This window comes from Ochotona princeps, chromosome 17 (assembly GCF_030435755.1).
Source record: "Ochotona princeps isolate mOchPri1 chromosome 17, mOchPri1.hap1, whole genome shotgun sequence".
Lineage (NCBI taxonomy): Eukaryota > Metazoa > Chordata > Mammalia > Lagomorpha > Ochotonidae > Ochotona > Ochotona princeps.
Window position 1 is genome coordinate 27038099 of NC_080848.1, and position 20925 is coordinate 27059023.

Consider the following 20925-nt stretch of genomic DNA (forward strand, 5'->3'; position numbering starts at 1 on the left):
GAGAGGGGAGAGAGAGAAAGAGGTGCTTCATCCAGGTCTCTTATGTGGGTGACAGGGGCTTGAACACTCGGGCCATCCTCCACTACTTTCCAGGAGCATTAGCAAGGAGCTAGATTGGAAATGGATTAGTCAGGATGGCATAACAAGTGGTAACACACACTGGTCCCTGAATTTCAAAATTTTTCACACCAAAACAAATTTATACTTTAATTCATTTTCCTTGAATTTTTTTTAAAGATTTATTTACTTTATCACAAAGTCAGATATACAGAGAGGAGAAGAGACAGAGAGGACAAGCCTCCGTCCAATGATTCATTCCCCAAGTGAGCCGCAATGGCCGGTGCTGCGCCGATCCGAAGCCGGGAACCAGCAACCTCCTCCGGGTCTCCCACACGGGTGCAGTGTCCCAATGCATTGGGCCGTCCTCAACTGCTTTCCCAGGCCACAAGCAGGGAGCTGGATGGGATGCGGAGCTGCTGGGACCAGAACCAGCGCCCATATGGGATCCTGGGGCGTTCAAAGCGAGGACTTTAGCCGCTAGGCCACGCCGCCAGGCCCATTTTCCTTGAGTTTTTAAAAATTTTTAAGAGGCAGAAGAGAGTTAGAGGGAAAACAGGGGAAGAAGGGAGGGAGAGAATGAAACAAGGGCATATACCCCTACCTATAGGTTCAGTGTATAACCACCTATAAAGGCTCTGCGCTAGGGCCAGGCAACCAAGAACTCAATTCTGATTCCCAACCGGTTAAGCAATCATTGCTGTCTCCCCGGGTCTGAGTAGCAAGAAGCTGGAGTTAGGCGCAGAGCCAAGGCTTGAATCTATGGCACTTTTTTCTTTTTAATTTTTAATTTATTTTTATTTGAAAGATGGAGTTACACAGAGAGAGGATGAGTGAGAGAGAGAGAGAGATCATTCAGCCGCTGGTTCACTCCCTAAATGGCCACAGGGCCCATCTGAAGCCAGGCTCCAGGGGCCTCCTCTGGGTCTCTTGGGTGCAGGGTCCCAAGCACTTGGACCATCATCCATGGCTTTCCCAGGCTGTTAATAGGGAGTTGGATCAGATGCAAGGCAGAAGCTTAGCCTAAAAACCTCTGGCACTTAAATGTAGGACATGGGTTCCTAACTTGCACCTTAGTCCTCAAGCCAGTGCCTTCCCCCTACACAAACTTTCTGAAAGCTCCTGGTATACATCTGAATATAGATCCACTTGAACCCAAGCACACTCCTATTTAGTTTATACATACACACATTACCATGTTAATTTCTTAGTAATTGCTTTTAAATTAAGTAAAATATGATGCTGACTTTAAATAAGTTTCTAATGACACACACCATCCTTAGCTTCAGTTTCCTATGGATCTTGTTGAGTTCCTTCAATTCTGATGGGAAGATTCAAGGTTTTTTGCGTTTTTTGTTCTGTTTCGTTTTGTTTTTAGCTTAAATTTGGTATGTTAAACTTAGAAATTAAAAAAACTGCTTATGCAGTCATATAGTAACTAGGGTGAGAATTAAGAAAAAGAAAACCTCAACTGAAAAAACAAAGAGAAAAAAATATGCAAACTTTACCATAGGATAACCACTTAAACAATTCATCAGTTAGGATTATGAAGAATGTCTCTTTTTTTAAAGTGCAATAAATCCACAAGCTCAAATGGAAAGATCAACAGTATTAAAACATTTTTACGAAGGGAGAGAGGGGAATTCTGATTCTCAAATATATCTGCCAATCAAGAAGTAAAATAGTCTGATTAGCACAGGTCTTTTGAATAATAATAAAAGCTTGTAATTTGTTTACTTTCCCAAGGACCAGGAAGTCTTTTTAAATTCAAGTTTGTATTGTTGAAACCTTTCCTAAAATGTACCGGTGTACTTTTCTGTCTAAATACATCACAGGGAACATAATTCAGCCCTTATTTGTTCTTTATAACACTACAAGGATATCATTACAGTCATTTTTCAACATGAAATAATTTATATGCTAAAACATGAGATTGTGCTGAATCTACAAAGTCCCTAAAGGTTTTTGTCTTCTATTTAGCTCTATTTAGCTCTAGTTCATGAGAGCAGTACAGAAAAACCCCAGTCAATTCACTATTTAATTAAAAGTTTCCTGTAAAATTCTGGTTCTGAGGTAGGAAAAATAATGAAAATATCTCAAATGATTAGACATTAAATTAACTCTGCCACCCAGATTGCTAAATGAGGAACAACAGGGTGACTTGAAGCAGAAAAAAAAAATTCAGAAATTCCACCCATTGAAATGGAGGCTAGCAGTCATTCATTCTTAGCACCTTATTGCCTAGTATCTCAAGACTTTGTCCAACAGCCTCAATAAATGTATAAAGATATCAAGGGGTAAAGGTCAAAAAAGGGACCACAGACATCAAAGGCCACCGCTGGAAGGGCCCCAGAGCCTCACATGCGGGGCCCGCCTTTTCGGTGACACTGAGGGTTTACCCGGGCAGTGTCTCCAAGTGCTGCCAGTGCTGCGCAGCCGCCTATCATGGATCTTTATTAGGCCTCGGGTAGAAAACAGTCCTCCTCAGGAGCCTTATGGAGAGGAAAGGCATGTCCTCAAACCAATAAAAGGGAAACTGTGGACCCCTCCCTACCTCCTTCTCCTTCAGCTTGTCTCCTAACTCACTGTGTTGCATGGCTGACTGAAATGAGCTGTAACAGCTCTGCAAGGTTGAAAGGATTATGATGCTGGTTTGAGTGTGTTTCAAAAGAGTTACAAGCTGTGTAGGTTTGATCAATCATGACAGACAAAAGGTAAACAGAACAGACAAAGAAATCCATAATGACCCTTCTCTCACTATTACCTATTTTGGGAAGAGACCAAAAATTGATGAAGTTAACCAATGCTGAACACCAATATTCTCCAGAATACTAGCCCATGAGAAGGTTTTTAGAATGAGCCTTCCCCGGAAATGGTTTCAGAGTCACATGTGTTTAATAGGTTATCTGCGGCTGAAACTCTGCTCTTTCTCTTTTGATCTAGTCATCTCAGCTGGGAGCTGGTCTTGGGGACTTAACAAACGAACTGCCAAGCACACTGCAGAAGCTTCTCTGCTGAGTTGCAAGGAACCTGTTGGGACCAGAGCAGCCTAATGAACAGGGTAAATTAGACCCCTTTACAATCCTGCACACCTTCCTTCCAGTCCTTGGAGGCAGGGCCATATGCGGGACAGAAATCTGCATGCCCTGGGCACTTGTTTCAAAGTAGCAGCGATTAAAAGACATACTCAGAAATGTCCACAAGGGAAGATGTAAGCGTGATACTGGACATGCTTCTAGAATCCCTTGGTCTCCAATGAGTGAAAATTTGGAAAGCAGTTGCTTTGTGTCAGTGGTCAGTTGTCAGCTCTCTCAGATGGTGCAAGAAGGCGAGAGAGCTTAGGTGTAGAAGAGCCCCATGCACCGTGCACCGTGCACCGGCGTCCAGGGCGGCTGGGGGCCGCCAAAGCCCAAGCAATAATAGCACTCATTCCCTGCGAGCCATCCTCCAAGCCACCACCACCTGTACTGATCACGATGGTAACATTTCATCAGTCCTTTGACAAACAAAAGTTTAGCTTCAAACTAAGCTAAAGTGGGTTTTGCTTCTTTTTTAGCTACATTTTAAAAATACATATAGTCTCGTTCAGCTGTTACAGGCTAATGCCAAATTGAATTCAAATAGGTTAACTGAGTCTATATCAATAACCCTTACACTTAGCAATATTTCTGACAGCAATTAGGTGAATAAGAGGAGTTCAAGTCTAATTATTATTAATAATAATACCTTACGATTGCAAATTTCAAAGACAATTCTCATACATTATTTCATTTCAGGCAGTCAGGCCATTTATTATTATTATCTCCATTTTACCCATGAGGACACAGGCTCAAAGAGGTTAAGCAATTTTCCTTAAGGTCATAAAGCTAAGAAGGATGAGAGTTAAGGTTACCATGCAAGTCTACTGACTGCCCTTCCCACAGCAGTATGTTACCACTCACTTAAAAAAAAAACCTTTTATGCCTTATTATCATATTATATCATTAGATGTGGATACTGTGCAAAGAACACCATTTGGGGGGCATATTATCTGCAATTATTTGATTGGTGATAGAAATTATGTTCTTAGGCCAAATGGCTTCCAGTTATACATAAAGTTAAAAGATAATGAAGTAACTCTGCCCTGAGGGAAATCAAGAAACACTTAGATAATTTAAAAGGAAAAAAGTTCTCATCAAGTTGTTTTGTTACCTCCAAAACAACTGCCTTGCCAGAGAGCACGCAACCTGTGGCCCGCCAGATAATGCACATTTCTGGGAAAAGACGAAAGAAAGGGCGAAACGGTAGTTTATGACCCCCTTTGGGAACTTGGCATGATAGTGTGACTTTGGAGCTTTGTTCCTATCTACTCTGGTTAGATCACAGGCTCCTGCTTGGTCGCTAGGCACAGAGTTGCACGCGGCAATTTTCAAGTAATAAATTAGCAAATGATTCATCATCATCATCATTAGTAAATCCTCACAAAAGTCTTGAAAACCAGGTGAACCACAAAGTTACCTCGCCTCTATTTGATAAACAATAAAATAACCATCGAATGTCCTGCCAAACACTACCCAAGAAGTCAATGGAAAAGCTAGTCTCAGTCCTCCTGAAATTGGGCCATCCAAGTTTTGGGGCATACACCCACTGTTTGGGTGCCAAGTAACATGGCTTTCTGGGTAGAGTTTAGCTACACAAGAAAATCAGTCACTTTGGCAGCACTTACAAGGCAGGTGCAGTCATAAAGAACTTGACTTTTGCTTCCATTGTCTTTGCCAGGACAGGTGGTATGGTAGAAGTATGGAATCCTGCCAGACAGGGTCCAATTCAAACTTCCCTTTGGAAAACAAAACAATAAAAATGGAAACAAAATGCCAAATCCTGTTCCATATTCTGAAGACTGACATTGCTTGAAAAACTAGGGCATTTATGTAACACTCATCTGGTTCAAGCATACATCAACTCAAGAAAGAGAAGACTACAAAGGTGAAAGGTCAACTCCAGGTTGCAGTTCAGTTTCCATTCCCTCTTCATTTAACTTCACTCACATATTCTTAGTATCAAAAAAATAAATACCCTATACCTTAATTCCTGGGTAGAAATAATACACTCAAATGATCACTGTTGGGTGTGGAACAAGGTCCCTCACAAAGACCACCTCACCCCCCAGTACAAACTAGGACATCAAAAGCTTTTAGTAACACTCAACTGATGATTCCCTCAAAGAGCCAGTTTTCCTTCAAGATTGATAGCATGTCAGTTTAATAAAAGGGTCATTTCTAGTGTCAGAGATGGACATCTGACGTGTTTCCCAGGATGTCCTCAGAGGTTCCTGACCATGAGAACAGCGTGAGAAGGGCTCCAAGGGAACAGCTCAGGGAATCCTTGTGCAGGCTCTGTAGCTGCCATTGTTGGAAATGATGAGCATTTTTGGTGTTCCTGGAATTGTGTTTGCAACCATCACTCTGTGGTCGCAAAGAGGGGACAGAGAGTGACTGAAAGGCCTCTGGAGAAGACGCTCCCTTCAGTTCACAACCACACAGTCAAGGGGCACAATTCCATGGACATCTGCCCTATCTTTTTTTTTTTTTTTGCCCAATTCTTGTTTGTATTGTTAATCTGCTCTGAGAAGGAAAGCCAGATAATTTATAAATGAATTCCAGAAAAGCCTAGAAAAAAAAAAAAAAACAACTCTTGGATTCAGAAAAGAATATTTAAAAGGGATCCAAAATCTCCGAGAACAAGGTCCTACAAATGCACCAGCATATTAAATAAAGTTTTTGCCCCAGAAATAATTTCTTAAAGTCTCGGCCTTAATTCTCCTTGCATGATGAATGATCTATCTCTCCGAGGCTCCAGAGCAAATGAGGCTGTGGCACCATCACTTAAACGTGGTTCTGCAGACTTAATCAGTTTAAATCCAAAAGTAAGTTCCTCCTTCCTTCACCTGCCAGAACCTGAGTTCAGGCCCTGCGGCTGCTGAGGGTTTCCTTTGTGGGAGAAAGTGACATCATCAACACCTCAGTGACAGTGGGGAATGCAGGGAATGTGGCTCCCAACCTTTGGAGATAGCATCGGCTGCCCTGGGAGAAAGTACCAAATTCCCAGGAGTTGAAGCACTGAAGGTTAAAAAAGATGGTTTTGTTCATTTCAAGTCCGCCAATGGTGCTGGATGTTTCCAAGATCGGGTTTAAGAGCAAGATGAGTTCCAATCAGGCTGATCCTCACGAATCATGCACATGGGGGTAAGATGTGTCTCAGCCTATTTGTATCTCATGGGCCCATCCAACCAAGAAAGAATAAAGACTTAGCTATGTTGGGCTCTCTCCCAGCTCTGACATGCATATATTCTTTGGGGGAATTGCTAATGTTGCAAGTTCGCATTCAAAATAAATTCTAGGCACTCACATAATCCCCCAGTCTCCTCCAAACTTTCTTTGATGTCCAACAACTAAGGACAAGGATCTTTGATTATAAAACAATTTATTTGGTTAGAAGAAAATTCTTTGCAGGGCGTGAACAGCAGGAGAAAGAAAAGTTTTTTCTGAAGTGCAAACTAGTTGGAAACCCCCTGGGGAAAGAATCTGCTGCGCAGTCTTTGAGAGCAGCAGGCCTGCCTGTACAAGCCCCTCTGCTGAGGGACTCAGAAGGCGCTTTTGTGTCTACTGTATGGCCCTCAGCAACAGCGCGGCAGCCCTTCTCTTTTTTGTGCCAGCGGAAGTTTTCCAACTCTGGGGATACACAATGCAGAAAGTCACGGGTTTAATAACAAGGCACAGTTACTAATCAGACGGCCCCATGTCCGCTCCCAGACACGTCCACATGCCTACACACACTAGAGTGCTGTGTCCATGTGTGAAAACCTACTAATGGTTTTGAAATCTTATTTCTAGTGCAGTTACTCAACTCCACAGAGTATTTCAGGGTCAGATTCAGCCTACTCCTTTTACTACTCTGGTCCTGACTAAGTTACCTCTGGATCTTCCAGGTATTTCCAAAGATTAAGATTCAATTAGGTGTAGGTGAGTGATTCAAATCTGTGTGGTTTGATTAATGGGACAGACTTGATGAAGAATTTACAATAAGGGTCTTCAATCCATTGCAGATGCCTTAACATATAAAACTCTTAGAGAAAGATTCCTTTACATGCTGGTTAACTGAAATGGACCAGAAGTTACAGAATACAGCTAAGTCTGATGTTTAGTTCTGCTACCAATTTTTTATGTGTGTTTAAGTAATTTAGAATCATTATGTTTGTTTCAGCTACCAAACCAGTGCGATCTCAGGAAAAAAGAAATAACAAGCAGGTAAGATGCACGTCCCTTTAGTCTCTTAAGTCTCTTTTTAGAGTAAGCGCAAATTGTTAGCTTAAAGCTAGAAAAAAAATCATATATATCATCTAGTTATCCAACCAATCTCACTCCAACAGACAAAAGTTAATGACTAATGACTTGCTTTTCCTTTCTAAATGCCGTAAGACACCAATGGACTTTTCATAAACCTAAAGGATGCAATTAAACAATTCCAAACAATTCTCTTTTATACTGTACACCATACAGTTTCCTAACTTCAGACTAGATAATAACTCAATACTGTAGCAGCAGATTCTTCTTCAGTTGGTCTCACTCTCCTTCATATTACACCCAATGTGTTTTAGAGACTGGTAAAAAAAAAAAAAACATACTCTTTTATGACTAAAGCAGAAAAAAAATTAGGATTAGAAACAAACATCATTAAACACAGATGATATTCAAATACTCTGCTTTCTCAATAAATGATCTTGGGATTTATTTTTTCTTTTATGGAATACAGTTTGTGAAGAATTTAAAAACCAAGACACTTGAAATGATCAATTCAAGCAGAACTTCAATGTGTTGAGTTTTGTTTAAAGCTAAATTTAACAAACAGGACATTCTTGCACATTTTAGAAAATATGTATTCTGTAAAGAAAGCCATGGTGTCTAGTCATTTAGAATTCTAAAGCACATATTATAAATCCAGGAATACTATGCAAGGAGTATTATAAACGTTAGTTAACTAGTAGCAGTGAGAAGTCAAAAGCTATGACTGCTTGGGTTGTAGTTTTCTTCAGTTTTAAGTTACCTGAAGTCACTCATTGAGTTAAACTGTATTTTTATTTGTTTTGTTTTGTTTTATTTTTCTTCAGTGACAGGGAACTTAGAATTTCCAGTGTATTGAATGACTCCTGAGATGATGAAAATTCACACTCTAATGCAATCATGTCTGTGTCTCTTGCCGGGCATTCATTACATGAATGTCTGCTGTTTTAAGTTCAGTCTCCTCGGTGGGACTAAGTAAAAGTGTTCATGTTTGAATTCTAACGGTACTCATCACAGTTTTTGGCACCCAGTAGCAGAATTACAGAATAGACACCCTAGGAAACGAGAGAAGCCTCTCTTTCGGTGAGGTCCTCAGCGAGACTTCATCAAAAATCTATCACTGTGAGGGCATGATCCAGGACAGCAGAGCACCTGGCAGCAGTGACTGGCAGAATAAAAATGAGATATCCCCACAAGAGAGGGTTTGCTCACTTGTCTTTAAGAATGCTTTCTACCAGACTGGGGATTACAGAGGAAAAGAGACTCTGTGGAAATCTATAATGATACCTTCTTAATGGAAGATTCAGAGGGAAACTCCGCCAACATCTGTTTTTTTTTTTTTTTAAATAACTCTGCAGTAACACAAAAAGTTAAATAAATAAATAATTGTTGCTAAAAAAAAATGTTAGCCAGTAAGATAGAGCAGCAGATTAGCAGTTCTTTGGCAAGCACTAATCTCTCTGGGTTCATTTCTTCACCTGTGAAATGAAAAGACTGGACCACGTGTTTTTCCTATCTTGAAATCTGATGATTGTATGGCACAAATAGAATGCACTATTCCTCTTCCCACCCTAACCCGTATTTTACCTTGGGAATGGGAAAATGAACAGAACATAGTTCCAAAATAGCGCAATAGAGTTCTTCACAAAGTTAAAAAAACCTGACCACAAGAATTTCCAGGTCAGATAATAAATATAATTTTAAGTAGAAGATACAAAGATGAAAAAACATAAAACCTGAATCATATAAAAGATGATTTTTGTTATTTTTAAAGAGAACAACTTATAAGGCTACAGATGGTTTGGAGAAAAAGTAGAAGAATTTGTATCACTTTTTAGAAACAGCAAGATCAATAAACATACAACAGCAAAATCAGCAAAAATACCAATAGCAACAAAATCTCTCACTGGCTACATGCTTATTCAAAAGTCTCTTTCAATAAATGAAGTGGTTTTCAAAAAGTTCATAGAAATGTATATTATGAAAAACTATGCCTGGGTTTCACTTTTCTTTTTTGCACCAGAATAAACTTAACCTTTTAATTATACTTTCCATGGCAGCCAGGGCTGGGCCAGACCAGATGCAGAAGCCAGAACTCCATCCCAGTCTCCCACATGGTGGCAGGGGCCAAAGCAGGTGGGTCATCCTCTGTGGTCTTTCTATTGCAATATTATATTATAATATATGTGTATGTAATATAATATTATAATAAGATTTTAAAGAAATTGCTTTAGAAAGTCAAATTTCCTAAAAATTAAAAAGTTATTTATTGGGCTCGGCAGTGTGGCCTAGTGGCTAAGGTCCTTGCCTTGATCCCATATGGCCGCTGGTTCTAATCCTGGTGGCTCCACTTCCTCTCTATCTCTCCTCCTCTCAGTATATCTGACTTTGTAATAAAAATAAAAAAATAAATCTTTTAAAAAAGTTATTTATTGAAAAATAGATTCTGTGTAAAGAAGCATCAGAAACATATTCATTGCAGTCACCTTTATGATTTTGAAATAACCAAGGAGTCAAGGAGGCTGATGCTGTCAGAAGAATGAAAAGAGAGGAGAATTTGGTCTAGCAGCTTTGACACCAGGTCCTGACTCCAGTTTCCTGCTAATGCAGACCCTGGCTGGCACTAGCCGATGGCTCAGGAATGGGCCCCTTGTCATTCGTGTGGGAGACCTGGATTATTTTGCCAGCTCCCCACTTTGCCCCAGCCCAGTCCCCTAGTTGTGAGCATTTGGGGAATGAATCAGAAGTTGATAACATTTCCCCTCTGTCTTTCAAATTAAAAAAAAAAAAGTTTTTAAAAGAACAGTAAAAGATTAAAGAATGTTATATTAAACACAAAACACTCAAAAATGGATCTTAGACTTCACAATGTAATAAGATAAATAAATCTAAATCCTGTCAGTTATCTCCCAGCTCTGAAAGTTACTCGGTACCACCACGATGCTTCTTATATTCATTCAATAAATATTTATTGAGAACCTAAGTCTAAAGTATTAAACATACAAAAGCAGAAACATACAGCTTTGAACAAGAGATTCCAATCCCTGCTTTCACAGATTTTTTTTTTTTTTTTTTTGAGAACAGGCAGACAATACAAAAGTAAAACATTCTGTCACAGGACAACACTTTTGTCAAGAAAAAATAAAGTAAGGAAGGGGAATATGAGTCCTGGGTGGGGGGTTGGGAGGGAGGTGGTGCTGGGACTAGGAAGAGACTGTCACAATAGGATGGCTTAGCAAGGTCTCTTTGGTGGCCCCCGGGGTGACATTTAGGGGATCAAAAGAAGAGAACAGGTGGATGTCAGTGTTCAGGATGTGGGACTAACAAGTAGCCAGGGCCTGAGGTGGGAGCAGGCCTGTGTCTAAGGACAGCCCAGGGAGGGGGAGAAGAATGGAAAGGTCGGGGGGCATCCAGGTCCTCTACACACTCATGCTTTTGCTCCAATAATTCTCAAGACAACAATGAATGCAGGTCAGAACGTGAGCTCATGGGGCTTTCCCATTCTCTTCTCCAACAATACTCCTGCCACCAATTCTGGTTCCTAAAAGCAATATATTGCTCATTCATAACTACAGAACCAATGAATGAATGCCTACCCCTGGTATCTGCTAAATGAACACTCACCAGTCAGCAACCAGTGGTAGCCCTCATTCATTGCTTTCTATTAACTAAAGAGGTATGTGAATTTGTTTTTTGTTTTTGTTTTAAAGGTTTATTTATTTTTATTGGGAAGGCAGATGTACAGAGAGGAGGAGAGACAGAGAGGAAGATCTTCCATCCAATGATTCACTCCCCAAGTGACCGCAACAGCCGGTGCTGCGCCGATCCAAAGCCAGGAGCAAGGAACTTCTTTCCAGGTCTCCCACGCAGGTGCAAGGTCCCAAGGCTTTGGGCCGTCCTCCACTGCTTTCCCAGGCCACAAGCAGGGAGCTGGATGGGATGCGGAGCTGCCGGGACCAGAACCAGCGCCTATATGGGATCCTGGCACATCCAAGGCGAGGACCTTAACCGCTACGCTATCGTGCCGGGACCAGGTATGTGAATTTGAACTTAAAAATGTTTGATTTCCATAGGAAGTATAGAAACATCCTATATACAAATTTGTTTGATGAGTAACTATTCAAGAAATATTGTAACTTGAAAAATGGTCATGATTAACACACATGATTAACACAGCTTCTTTTCTCTAGGTATCAGGCTTCTAAGGCCATTGTTGATTCAAGAAGGTTCTGTGCTGGGACTCAAGAACATGTGTGCGCACAGAGGAATCATGTCTAATGGGGCACTTCTGATTACATTCCAAAGTCAATTACTAGTTAATTGGATTTTTTGTACCCCCTTTAGCATAATGAAAGTTAACCGCACCTTGTATATTCCCTCTATATTTCTTTAAAAAGCTTCTATCAGGGACTAGCATTGTGGCACAGCACATTAACCCACCTCCTGCAATGCTGGCATCCGATGCAAGTACAGTTTGAGTCCCAGCTGCTCCACTTCCAACCCAGCTCCCCAATAATGTGCCCGGAAAAGCAGCAGAAGATGACCCAAGTGTTGGACCCCTGCCACCCACGTGGGAATTCCAGGTTCCAGGCTTTGTCCTGGCCCAGCCCCAGCCATTATAGCCATCTGGGAAGTAAACAAGCAAATGGAATATAGCTCTGTCTCGTTTTCCCTGTAATGCTGCCTTTCAAATAAATAAATAAATCTTAAAAAAAAAAAAAGGCTTGCATCAAAGAAAAATTGCAGCATCTGCTTTTAAATATCTGTATACAAGAAATTCTGACTTAAGCAGTATCAGTTAAATTCATATCATTTCAAAGTTTAATATCTAAGGAGTGGGCATCACAGTGCAGTGGGTTAAGCTGCTGCTTGGGTACTAATGTCCTTTATAAAAGTACCAGAGATCAAGTCTTGCTTCCACATCAGCTTCCTGCTGACACGCACCATAGGAGGCAGATGGAATCAGCCCAGGTGGTAGAGTCTCTGCCACATACATGGGAAGCCAGATGGAACTCCTGGCTCCTGGCATCAGCCTGGCTTAGTCCTGGCTATTGTGGACTTTTTGGAGGTGATCCAGAGGATGGAAGATATATCATCCTAACTTTCAAGCAAATAAACATAAATAAGCTTGAAAATAAAATTCATTACTTCAGGTTCCTATATTGGTTGACTCACTAAGAATTGTTTTAAAATGAAAAGAAAGGTAATAGAAGATATTACATTGAAAAGGGGATACTGGGTAAATAAACATTCTGATTCATGCAAATTTTTGCAAAGGAAACGCAGAATGAGAGAAACAGAATGTAGTGACTGTTAGAAGGTGGTAGGATTTTTGTATTCCGGATCAGTTTCAGGATGGGACTCACTGTTTTCATTCCTTCCTACTATGGAAATAAAGAAGGTGCACTTCTGAGCACCTATACTGCTATTCAGTACATGTATAGCACTAAGTACTGATATTCCATGAAGTTATTATGAGAACTCAATACAAGTGAAATGTACTTCCACAACTGAAACACTGTATTTGACAGCTATTATATTATATTATATTATATTATATTATATTATATTATATTTCAAGGCTTTAAGTTTATAAGACAGGGAATATAAAATTCAGAATGGGTAAAGCCTGTTTTATCCAAATCACACAACCACTTGGTGGCAGAATCAGAACTGCGTCTATCTCTCTCAAATAAAATGAAAACTTCAAAAAACAATTTTTTTCAGTAGTAGTCATTTGGCACTTGCCTCAGCTCAGGATTAAGACATGGTTCGGGGTACACATCCCACAACGGAGTACCAGGTTTTATTCCTAATTCCTTGACTTCCAAACCAGCATGCTGCTAATGTGCCCTTGGGGAGGCAGCAGGCGATGGCTGAAGTGTCTGGGTCCCTGCCGTACACATGGGAGTCTTGGATTGAATTTTGAACTCCTGGTTTTGGCTTGGCCAAGCCTTGACTGCTTTAGGCATTTGGGGAATGAACCAGCAGGTGAACAATCCCTTTTTCTTTCTCTCTGTCATTCACTGTCTCTCTTTCTTTGCCTTTCAAATGAAAAAAAAATTTTTTTTGGAAAAAACCCTTAAGCTATGTTTAGTCACTTTGTCAGCTACAGTTTGCTATGTAAGATTGTCTCTTAGGCTTTGTTCAAAGCTTTAATTATAAAGTTCCAGGCCTTGGTTACAAGTAAAGTAAGAATGCAAAGATGGGATAACTATGTGTTGACTAATAAGTAAAATTAAGAGGCAAGCAGAGACATCTGGAAAGAGGAATTTACTCAGGAGGTGTTCACTGTTACTGGTCAACCGCTAACCTACCATTGCCCCTGCTGTAGGTCTGAGCCTCAGGGCAGCACATTTTAATCTTGATCATAACTGCATCCCAGAGTCTAAGAGAATCCAGGACAACCAGCTGAGCAGGAAGAAAGTGCCGCACTAAGGTCGTCTTACCCTTATGCGCTGAGAAAAGAGATAACTTTGAGTTATATCTCTAAAAATACAATTGAGTAACATGGTTGAGAAGAAAAACATGATTGTAATCACTTTTAGAAGTGTCAATAATACTACTGGAAGTATAGTCACAAATATTTTAAGAGATAAACACATGAAAAAACTAGAAACCAATAATACATAGCTCCAGTATGTTTTCCAACTACAAAGGCAAACAAAAAAAAATTATGTTCAAGTGGAAATTAAAATGGAATTAAGTCATGGTCACTATCCCTTGGTCCTCTTTATCAGTCATCATCAAGTAATTGGGAAACCTGGAAAAGTATCCTTGACCTGTATGTCTGCCTTGATGACTAGAGAAATACTGATCAGAGAAAATATTAATAGGAAAATACTGATCAAGATAGCAGTGGAAGATTGTGCAAAATGCACAAACAGAATGGAAAATAGAGAAGTAGAAAAAAATCAGGGAAAGACTGACAAATGTAGGAGAAACCTAAGAATTAGACTTTAAAGACAATGGCAAACTTGCTTAGGGGTTTGAAATGATATTTCAGTACAGAAAAATAACTTTTAGGCAAAACAGAAAGGAAAGTAGCATAACTAATTGGTCAGGAGTAAGACAAGAAGTTTTGACAAGCAAAACAGAAGACCTGAGAAACAGGGAACATTTGTTGCAAAGGCCAGATTTCCTCTTCTAATCTTTTTTTTTTTTTTTTTTGTATTTATCTTCTAATCTTTTTTTCTAGTATATTTAGAAGTACGTTACCTTGCAAAACTGTGGATGTACCTTAGAACATCTATGTTATTGTTGGCAAAGACAGACTATAGAGTGAGGGATAAGAATGAGGACAGACATTCAGCAAGCCTTGGCTTTCGATGCCCTTGGATATACAGCCATCAAATGAAGCAGATTAGAAGCAAAGTTAATTTAGAGGCAATTCTTTGGTCTTTTATATTGTTACATAGATTGGGTTTTCAAAAGATATCTCCCCTTTAGAAAATTAAAATGGAGATGCAAATAAAAGTCCAATTAATTTGGCCCTTAAAAGACTGTACACATGCTCAATGAATTGAGCAAAATGTAAAGAAATGTCTGATTTCCACAGACAATTTTCTGGCAACTCCAGAAATCACAGCAAGGTTTTTTCTTTTTCTAATCATTAACTTATTCGTCTCATATCCTTGCATTTTCCATTACATAGCATCCTCAATTATATAGAGACCTGACTACCTCTTTGGAGGCAACCAATCTTTAACAGGCAGTTAAAATAATTCATCTGTAGAATTATCCAAAATTCATCAAATCCAATAAAAATGAACACCTTTACATTTTTGGATACTAGGGTATAGTGATCCACTAAGAAAAGAAAGCATCACACAGCACAGTGTTGAAGAGAAGTTCACTTAAATGGAAGGCTTCGTTACCACGTTTAAGTGAACCTGAGCTGCAATGCAGTATGAGAAGGAACAAACACAATGGGTTCCAGAGGAGCAAACCGTGTGTCCCTACAACAATATCACTCCGGGGAACAGTTCATGAAATAGACGCTCTTTTTCAAATAAAATTTCTGATTAAGAGGCTACCAAGAAAATACAGTGATGATTACAGTTAGAAACAGAACTAGGATCAATACTGAGGATACTCAGATATTAATACGAGGCTACTGAAAAAAAAAAGTATAAATAACCCAGAAGAAGCATGTGTGGACAGAAAAGGTGATATAAAACGATCAGCTTTAGTCTGGAATTCCTTGCTAAGATACAATGGGATCCCCCTTAGAAAACAATGAAGCCAGACTGAATGTATATCGACAGGCTCAAGTTAGTAGCCAAAGAAGAAAAAAACTCCAGATGAGCAAGACTGGCAAGTCAGGAGAAGGGCCGAGGAAGAGAACACACAGCAAGACTGACACAACAATGAATGACAAAGAGAACACCAGCTGGCTCTTCTTGCTCACCTTTCCCTCCATGAAAACACACTTTATGATAATAGCCAAAGAATTTAAAATAAAACAGGAAACTATTTTATGCAGCTTGTAATTAATCCATTGAACATGCAATCACAGGAAATGAATAAGACACAAAGCCTAGGATGGTGCCCGAAGATCTCAGAGGTACCAAAGTGTAAAATGTACCACAGTCAATTGATTTAAGATAAAAATTAAAATGGAGTATAGACCTCAAGCTTCAGGCTATGATGAGGGACAAGGCAGAAGGAAGCTTTCGTGCTAACGGCTGGATTCTAAATTATTTGTGATTTCAACATTCAGGTATTCCTAATTCTGCCCTACAGTCCAATTTAAGAGATAAAATCTAATCCAAAAAACCTTACCCCATTTTCTCAGATAGACTCTTCTGGCTTATTTATTTTTAAAGCACAACCTTCCATTTCACCCAATTCTTCTTCCACTTCATTTATCCCAACTTCAAAATACTGTCTGAGAAGCATAATGAAGAACCCTTGAACCATATTTTTAAAAATCCGTGTTTGGAAAAGAGTTCTGTAATTTGTTTCATTTTCCTCCCTTCCTTTCTAAGTAGATAAAACCTTAAATTCATGTAACATTTTGGTTCTTTGTCATAGTCTATTCACATCACAAAATAAAAACCCGAGTTTAGAGGCTGAGATAGATCATTCTTCCTAAGATTATAACCTATAACAAAAAGGTACCACAAGAAGGATCCTTTCATAAAATGGACTTGAATCAATAAGCAATATCATTTTATGGAGCAAGGCAGAATTCCCATTTGAAAGGCACAGCTGTGGGCTCTGTCCCCAACATGGAGAGTAAGTAAATGGTTTTTGAAATGAGATGATCCCAGTCAGTTCATAAATCCAACACGTAAAGGACAGGCCAGGAACAGCACACTCCACAGCCTGCAAACCCAAGAAATTGTGTCCAAAAACTTTTACAGAGCAATAAAAAATAAATGCTAGAAACACATTTTTAAAAATAATAAAATTATGTGTGCACAAGACAAAAGTGCTCCGGAAGGCAGGCTTACACCTTGTGTCCATTTTGTAATTCAGGTCTCTCCATTTTGGGCTTAGCAATAGGGAGCCCCTCGTGGTATAAGGCCAGCCACAGCAATCAAGCTTGACTGAATTTTCAAAGTGACACAGTAATCAATTATGGTTCAAGGGCATTCTAGAATTTCTGGGTGCTGCTGACCATTAAAATCAGCCTTCTCAGTGCTCACTTCAAATGTACACAAAATGCAAAATACAACCCTTGGGTCACTTAAATACAAGCTCATACACTCCATCTAGATATATAAAAATTGTGATCAGAATCTCCTTCCTATAAAGAAAGATTGTATTATATTATCTAAGAAGGCTATGCCAATCAGTTAAAAACAAGTAAATTATTTCCTCACAATTTCTAAGATTTCTTTCTTCTGGAGTATAAAAATGTGCTTCAAAATATCTGTAAAGCAATTTCCTTCAGAGATGGAATAAACAGAAAGTTAAGCAGCAGAGGCTCGGGTCTTGTTCTTAACTTGAGATATACGCTTCAAAAGGCATATTTCAAACAGATGGAAAGCAGTCTATGAGAAAGTTACACTCACCTGCATCAGTTTTCCTTCAGCTGGAGTTATTTCGGCAACACCAGCAAACACACCTTCCAAAGTGAGATTCAGCTTTCCCGTGGGGTCCATTTTCAAGGGGATCACTCTGATAATAGCTTTCTGCTCTGCCGATCTCTCGGACTCCACCGCTGCTGCCAATACCAGTCCTGTACGTCCAAAGCCTGCCTGCAGGGTAGCCATCAGCAGCCAGGGCCAGAGGGCAACCAGCTGCAGCTGCTGGCCACCACTCATGCTACCAGCTGCAGCAATGCACTTCGGGCATACATACTGCTTCCTTTAGCTAAGACCAAATGCAGGTCCTCAGATCCAGACAAGTGCAAGAAAAGAGAATTTAGGCTTCAGTTTCAGAAAACCCAGTCGTAGTGCTGGCCTTTGCTTCCTCTAAAGTCTGTTTCCAAGAGCAGGTGGCATTCCTGATTGGGCAGAGATGAGGGCGTTCTCAGCCCACTTCTGCGGCAGGTATGTCATTCTCTCCCATCTTCTCTCTTGACTAGAAAAGCTATCAACACTGATCTTTGAAATTTTCCAAATTCTCTTGGGATTGAAGGTCGTCACATCAGGAGGTGTGACTGTGTCAGATCACTTGGGTGGGTCTTCCCATATGCATTCAGTCACTGAGGCGCTAACACCAAGGTTCATGAACAAAACAAGGCAAGGTAAACAGCTAACGCCATGTGTCAAGGCAGAGTGAAGAGCTGCAGTCAGAAAATGAGGAGATGCTCCTTTTAAGCCACAACATTTGTCAGCAGTAAGTGACTAAAGAAATGTTGTGATTTTTTTTTTGTAATGAGAGAAGCAATAATAAAGCAAAATTTGAGGCACACCTTGAAAGACGTCCAATGATACAGGATATATCCACAAAAGCTTCCACATTAAACTGAATTTTGGGTGTAGTCAAAACTCCAGGCCCCTTATTTTATATACCTGAACATAGTTCAATATTTTCTGTTTTACCAAAAGTTTAGAAATTAGGTGCTAATTTACTTAACTTCACATATATAATTTTGAGCATCACCTTTTCCAGATACTGCAATTGGAATATGTGAAAAGGTTAGTGTTCCAATTATTTCCCCAGCTAAGATTCGTATTTATTTCTATCTCCATTTTCCATTCTCACTTAGGCATTCTAGATTTTATTCTCCACTTTGAGAATGCCAAGCACTGTGATTTCCCATGACATGCTTTTGGACACTACTTTAACATCCAGATCTCATAATCTGTAATTTTCTAGGTTCATAAGAAAAACAAAGGACTCTTCCTAGCACGTTTTCAAATTCCTTGAGGAGGTGGGGAGAAAAAGGGGAATTAGGGCGATGATTAATCACAGGCTCATAAATAGAACAACCTCAAAAAATACAAATAAATTTGAGGAGACTAATTTCGCGCTATTTCAAGGCACATATGAAACTTTGGGTCTTCACACAAATGCAGAGTAAGATTTCTAAATGTTCATTCTTAATATAAGTGCGCCTCACCCACAAAGCCCACTGCACGCTGAGGTCAGGTTTAGAACATTATAAAGTCTTCAGAATGGGTGCTCGGAAGCCAAGCAACTGAACATGAACCTGTTATTCAGATTCTTTTCTTTTGCTGAGGCAGAGAAGGAGAGGGGAGGAATTTCAAAAGAAATCTGCAAACCTGTTGTGCTGTCGGGCCCACTGGAATCCACGGGGGCGAAACAAATTCAATTATGCTTTTATAGATCCTGCTTTAAAAAGGTTTCAGTTGCTTAGCCAAGTACAGTTCACTCTTCCACCTTCTTACTCTGCAACCAAACCAAGCGCCCCAACGCTACAGGTGGGTGCCGGGAAATTCCGCAGCCTGAAAAAATAATCCAAGCAGGTCAAAGGCAGAAACTGATTCCAAGATGAGAGCTACTGTCCCAAAGAACTCTAAAAACATTTATGAAAGATTCAAAATCACTTCTGAAATCTCCTAAGGAAAGTTCTTTTTCTTTCAGAATAGCAAATAGAATGATCAAATCTTCAAAGACTAGAAACAAAAACAAAACACCAAAGTAGCAAATACATCAGCAACAATTCACCAGAAACACAGAAAATCCCAGAGAGGACAATATCTCTGAATCGTGGATGGACTTGGAAAGTTCGGAAGGAATCCAGCGCTTCCCTTCCAGAAAGATAATTCTGGAGCGACTCCCTAGAGCCGGAAGCCTGTGGTTTGTAATTGGTGTGCTGGCTCCGACTGCCTCCCCTGGGAGTGCAATCACGCTCTCTACCTGCTGACAAAGTGAGGGTGGAGCAGCTGGAGGCAGCCACCCCTCAACCCGCTCCTCCTCCTCCGGCGCGCGCCCACGACGCTTCACCAGACGCGCTCCGGCTCGCTCTCTTTCAGCTCCTCTTGCTCCCTCTGTTGAGCCACAACCAAACTGCAATTGTCCTCAACACCTTTCTTCAAAGTTACCAATGATACATCAGAGCCAAACAGGTCTAAGCCGACTCTGCCCCAACAGCACGGATTGATGGTATGAGGAAATAAACTGGGGGAGAGGGGAAGAAGGTATCCAGATAATAGAAAAATACAAGATTTTGCAAATATAAGTTCAAAATGAATTCTCTTCTTTCTGGTTTCAGTGCCCACACGTGGCGCCACAAGCCAGAATAAAGAGATTTTGATTGGAGTATTTGATTGGCTTCTATGCCTGCTACCCAGACTGCCTTCTCCACACACAACGTGTCTTGGGCTCTTACTAACTCACCTGTTAAATTTCTTCTCACTTTGGGAGATGAAAGTCGCTGCACCTATGGTTCAGACCTATGTCCTCAATGAAAGGTCCCAATTAAGTAAATGTCATAAATATAAGCGATGGCATAAAATACACTGAATGAAGAAAGTTTCGGCAAAAACAAAATTAACTTTTGGCTAATTTTTACATTCATGCACTACAGTCCTTATAGTAAACTTGCACTAGAAAGAACGCAGAAGTTTCTAATGTTTCATTTTTTTCAGATTTACCAGGTTGTATTTGACTGTGGTCAGATATTTTATTTTTGAACTATTGTATAATCTTTCAAAATTAAACTAATGAATAGCAATAGGAACACAGGTAACTCTGGCTGAACCAAACTCTCACACATGGTTAGGATGGTAAATTTGATGTATTTTTTACCACTTGTACAAATGAACATCTGTTTAAATCTCCTGAAAAATGTGCATAATAACAATGGCAATGTAGGTTTGTTGTAAAGATTAAATGACAAAATGCCTCTGAATGCATAACGTATAAATGACCTCTTTATTTTTTCTCCTATGAAAGGTTTTAAAAACAGTTTCAGAATTAAAAAAAAAATTTACTTTTATTGGAAAGTCAGATATACAGAGAGGAGGAGAGACAGAAAAAAAGTTCTTCCATCGATGATTCATTCCCCAAGTGGCCACATCGACCAGAGTTACGCCAATCCAAAGCCAGAAGCCAAGAGCCTCTTCTGGGTCTCCCATGCAGATGCAAGGTCCAAAGGCCTTGGGCCGTCCTCAACTGCTTTCCCAAG

The 20925-nt window shown here is 39.9% G+C and overlaps 1 protein-coding gene across 2 annotated transcripts in view; it reads right to left on the reverse strand.

Moving 5' to 3' along the window:
• The window catches only part of RNF43 (ring finger protein 43), a 67891-nt gene extending 48259 nt beyond the window's left edge, over nt 1-19632 (reverse strand). The window contains exons 1-2 of one of the 2 annotated variants that reach the window (XM_058676577.1): nt 19058-19632; nt 17399-18114 (exon numbers count right to left, since the gene is read on the reverse strand). In XM_058676577.1, coding sequence (XP_058532560.1) covers nt 17399-17650 — 252 coding nt within the window. In that variant the 5' untranslated portion in view covers nt 17651-18114; nt 19058-19632. Of the gene's footprint in view, nt 1-17398 lie in introns of both variants that reach the window. The other variant, XM_004590986.2, reaches the window with a different exon arrangement.
• Nucleotides 19633-20925: the final 1293 nt, after the last annotated feature.